Raw genomic sequence first — 5,300 nt, 5'->3', positions numbered from 1 at the left:
TAATTCATAGAATCTTTGTATTCCAATATATAGATGAAGATCATATCATGTTCAGCATTATTTTATTTTGACATGATCAGCATTATTTTGTGAGATTATGTGCATACATTTTGGTATGAGCATTGAGCATGACTTTATATGGAGCACTACATATCGTGTGCCAGCATTTATGTGAGCATTGCATTGCATTATGCGCGCTAGGCGGCTTGTCTGCGGGGATCCCATCAGTTTCAGTTTCAGCTCAGTTTATGAGTTGCTCGCCTGGTGGCAACCAGGGGGCTAGGGGCTTTGCCCACAGTATGTGCTTACAGTTTTTATGTATGCAGGTTTCAGATCAGATAGGTATGTATTATCAGATTATGTGGGCCTATGAGCCAAAGTTGCATACCTGCATTTAGTTTACAGTTTATGTGCATTACATTTTTATAAATGCAATCAGACAGTGATTATACAGTACAAGTTTAGTCAGTTATTTATCAGTATCGATATTCTTCGATTCAGCTTCAGTATTCTTTCCAGCTTATTACTTGCTGAGCTTTTGTAGCTCACCTTGTACTCTTCACCCCTCCAGGTTCTAGCAGGGGAGTATCAGATGTGGGGCCTAGCAGCAGTGTTCAGTAGTGTGTGTACGTGGAGCCGCTCAAGATAAAAGATGTCTGGGAGTCTGTTGAGTTCTATAGAGTTTTCTTAGATTAGATCTTATTTTATATTTCAGTTGAGGGATTGTCCCTCAGTAAGAGTTTATGCATTTCAGTTTGTATTGACTAAGAGTTTTTATTCCAATTGATTGAGATGTTCAGTCATGGTATCAGATTTCAGATTATCAGTTAGTTTATTTTATTTTCCCCGTAGCACCTCTTCTCGGGCAGTTCTAGGAGAGGGGGTGTTACACATCGTGTCACTAACGGGTTAACTTTAGTGACGGCCAACATGTAGTGACGGCCATGTATGACTGTCACTAATGAGTTGCCATTAGTGACGGCCAGCATTATGGTCACTAATTACATTAGTGACGGCCATATTGGCTGTCACTAATGGGTTAACTTTAGTGACGACCAGTTTTATCGTCACTAATTACATTAGTGACGACTTGTAACGGTCTGTTTGGCCATCACTAATACTTTTAGTGACGGCTTTTTGGGCTTTTAGTGACGACCTTGGCCTCCACTAAAAAACTTGTTTCTTGTAGTGGTTTAATGATGTCTAGAAACTGTGATGCATCATCTCACATCTTTATAGATTATTCACAGTATACATCATATGGATTTTTATCTAGTTTCATTCAGTTATTACAATAATAATAAGAAACTAATAGAATGACTTCTTGTGAATTTGAACAACTCCTTATTCAAATAATAAACATGATTACAATTGTCAGTGTACAACATGCCCAATCTGATTGGGTCTAGAGCACCTACATTAACACGATATGTAACCACTGGCTGTTAGGGAGGCTCAAATTGAATTACTTTTCGACGACAATCCACTTTAGCATAGTGGCGTGTTAACCAATCCATACCCAAAATCACATCAAAATCTTCAATGTCTAGGGCCACCAAATCACCCAGTACTATCTGCTCATCCACCATAATCTCACAATCCTTATAAATCTCTCCTCCTATCAACACCTTACCCCCTAGCATGGATACCACCAGATAATATGACAATGGAATTCGAGGGGTGGGAATATGATATACCACCAGAGGTGAAATGAAGGAGTGAGTGGAACCTGTATCAAACAATACACGTACATCAACACCATAAAGAGAAAGTATACCTTGAATAGTGTCATCTCCATGCTCAGCCTCTACTGCTGTCAATGCAAACACTCTCCCCTGCACATGGGGTCGATCTATAGCAACTGGATGTTGGCCCTGAGGTAACGATGGCGGTCCTCCATGGCCCCTAGGCAAAGGAGCTTTTTGAGCTGACTTCTGACCCTGTCCTCCTAGCCTCAACCTTCCAGTCTGAGGTGAAGAAGCGCATACATTAGCCCTATGGCCTTTACCCCCACAACGATAACAAGTCACCTCTCTGACTGATGCCATTTATGGATTCTGGGGACAATTCTTTTGGATATGCCCCATCTGCCCACATATAAAGCAAGCCCCTCCCTTAGCAGAACGGCAAGGGTTCGGATGTCTTTTACCACATATTTTACAAGCTGAAATTATTGGAAAGTTTTTTGTTGACCCCGCTTCCCATTTTCTCCTTTTGTTACCACTCTTACCTTGGGAGGATCCTGCTCCTTCTGATGATGGTTGCTCCGTTCCCATTTCCACCCTATCTTTCTCGATAGCATATGCTCTTTGTACAATGGTGGGATAGTCTACAATTCGAGCACTCACCAAGGCATATCGAATCTTAGGCCGCAAGCCCCTTTGGAACTTTGTCGCCTTGTTTGCCTCAGAGGATACTAACTCTGGAGCAAATCTGGCCAATGAAATGAACTCGGCCTCATACTAAGCTACAGTCTTGGAGCCCTGTGTCAATTCAATAAAGTCATAGACTTTTTGTTCCTTCATCCAACTAGGGAAATAGTTAGCATTAAAAGCCTCTTGAAATTCTAACCACGTAGGCTCCCTATTTCCAAACCTCCATCTCGCTGTCTCCCACCATCTCTCAGCCTCCCCCGACAACAAAAAAGTCACCAATCTAACCCTTCAGGAATCATTACATCCTATAGCCCACAAATGCTTCTCAACGGATTTCATCCAATTCTCTGCTGCCATAGCATTAGTTCCACCACTAAATTTTGGGGGTCGAAGCGCTATGAAGTTTTTAAGCAACTGGCCTCCCCCATCTCCTCTTGAACTCTGAGGCATAGGGTTTGGCATTTGACCTTCATCATGCCCAGCTGAATTTTCTTCAGTCTCTGGAGGCACCGAATCATTCTTAACACGATTTACGACGAGCATCTCCACCGCTCTCTACATCCCAGCTAATGCCCCACGCAACTCAGCCATTTCTTGGCTCTAATCTCCCCCGGGATGATCTGGAGACTCAAAAGCTGCTGAAGGTAGAGTTTGACCACGACCTTGGCTCTTAATTGGTGGCCTCCTTCTACGAGATTGAGTACTCACAATCCTGCACAACAAATTAACTTTTAGAACAATCTTAATACCCAATTCCACTTCAGACTAATAAATATAGCCCTAACTCTACCCAATATCCTATGTCTACAGAGTCTTTTATTCACCCAAACCTTTGCTCTGATACCAAACTATAACGGCCAACCTCTCGAAACTTCTACTAGCATAGAAGGTTCGTCAGAGGGTCGCCATAAGAAGGCACCGAAACAAAAATTCTTAAAAAAAATCCACTTCATTTCCATTTCAAAGGAAGCTTACATAATAATGAAACATTACATCAATCTTTTAAATGGGCACATCAACCCATACATAACAAAATAATAAGAAGGTCACAAAAATAAAGTACTTCAATTACAACTTTTAGCCTTTCACCCTCAAAACAACCCCTAAGGACCATAGGCTTGGAGTGACTCTGTACACATATCTAACACCCGCTCAAGCTTGACTAGACTCACCACCCTCCTTTGCCTTCCCCTTGCCTTTACCTGGAATGATGCAAAGAAGAAATATGAGCCGCAAGGCTCAGCAAGTTCATGTAGTAAATAAAGGCATAATGAATGAATCAAGATAAGCATAACATGATATCTCAATCGCAACATAAGGAACTCCCTTTCCACGAGGGAATAACAATGGAAACAAGACAATAAGATTAGGTTGAGAAATTTTCACCGTGACTACTTATTGATCATCATGCCCAATGCCATGCTCTATGTCAATGTATATGTAAACCCATGCAATAGGCATAAATGATGCGGATCTTCGCCCACCCACGCTCTAGTTCAAATTAGACGGCATTTCATATTCTTGTGGATTCACATCCACCCACACACTGGTTTAATACCAGGCGGCATTATGGGCCCAAAGCCCCTACAGCTAGGCATAAGCCCACTGGCATTGTTAGGATATCCCTTGCTCACATGTACAATCAATGCCATACAAAAACCATTAAAAATGCATGCATGTATGACACCATGTGCTATGCACCCATAATATCGATCACATGGAGTAATGCATTCTCAACATGTTGTTACCCTCGTCCTAACCAAATATATTTCCATGTTACCCTCTCTAACATGCTTTGATATGCTCATTTCATCCCAAGTGTCCCCATGTATAAGAACCTCAACAACTCCCAAAGGTTGGTTGAAAATGAATAGACTTGATTTGAAAACAAGGTTATACCACTCAAATATTGTCCAAATGATTTGAAACTTATATCAAAACAAACCTATCAGGTCTAGTTTATAGCGCTTCAAACGGTTCATCAATTGGATTCCTACATAAAACGTTATGGCTAAAACTATACAAGGTGTGCAGGATGACCCCAAGTTTCAAAACCTAGAAAATAGAGACTTATGTTTCAAAACTTACTTGACATGTTTCAAAATATAGAAACTAGAGAGTTATATTTCGAAACCTACATGACATGTTTCAAAACTTGAAGATGGGAAACACCCAGAACTGCTCACAGATGCCCCAAAACTCTTTAAACCCACCTCAAACCTTCCATTACTCTATCAAACTCCAATCACACCATTATCCCTCATCCCAAGGGGTGCTACAACCTCCATTTCAAGACCCAATGAATAGGATGAAGAAGAAAAGAGATGAAATTACCTTGCTCAAATGGAAGATCCTTTGGAGAAGGAGATGCTGAGCCTCCAAAACCCCACCAAAAGCTCCTAATCTTGACTACCAAATCCACTCTTGAAGCTCAAAAATGAAGAAGAAAAGATTGGGAGGGAAGAGAGAAAGAAGAAGAATGTAATGAGAGGGAGAGACGAGTGAAGGGTTTTACTCTCTCTCTCTCTCTTTTCTCTTTTATAATATCCACTCTTTCCCTTTCTGTCCTTACTCCCGTATACAACTTTCCCTTTTTGTCCCTTCCTTTTTTCCTCTTCTTAAATCATCACAAATTCACATATATATTAACTCACAATACATAAGACATCTATTTTCATAAACACACTACAATTTCATCCATACAGAATTAATACCCAAAATATCAAAATATTTTATTTATTTATTTATTTAACTTTTTTTTTATTTAGATTCATTATCGGGTCGTTACAATTATACTCCAAAATTACCAAAATACCCTTTATGAATTATTAATCCCATTTATCTCCACATAAATACAAAAATAGGAACTTAATTCACCTACATACTTTATTCCACCTAGGAATTATTTTCAATTTACCAAATTAC

The 5,300-nt window shown here is 40.1% G+C and overlaps 1 protein-coding gene across 1 annotated transcript; it reads right to left on the bottom strand.

The window, feature by feature from the left end:
* Positions 1 to 1,445: 1,445 nt before the first annotated feature.
* LOC127808566 (uncharacterized) lies at positions 1,446 to 2,048 on the bottom strand. The gene has a single exon (XM_052347135.1). It carries the CDS (start codon positions 2,046 to 2,048, stop codon positions 1,446 to 1,448), a length of 603 nt encoding a protein of 200 aa, XP_052203095.1.
* Positions 2,049 to 5,300: the final 3,252 nt, after the last annotated feature.

This window comes from Diospyros lotus, chromosome 8 (assembly GCF_014633365.1).
Source record: "Diospyros lotus cultivar Yz01 chromosome 8, ASM1463336v1, whole genome shotgun sequence".
NCBI lineage: Eukaryota > Viridiplantae > Streptophyta > Magnoliopsida > Ericales > Ebenaceae > Diospyros > Diospyros lotus.
Note: the sequence above shows the minus strand (reverse complement) of the source record. Positions and strands in the feature narration are given on the sequence as shown.

Excerpts from the sequence above, each read along its gene's own strand:
- LOC127808566 (XM_052347135.1), bottom strand. The coding sequence starts at position 2,048 with ATGGCATCAGTCAGAGAGGTGACTTGTTATCGTTGTGGGGGTAAAGGC.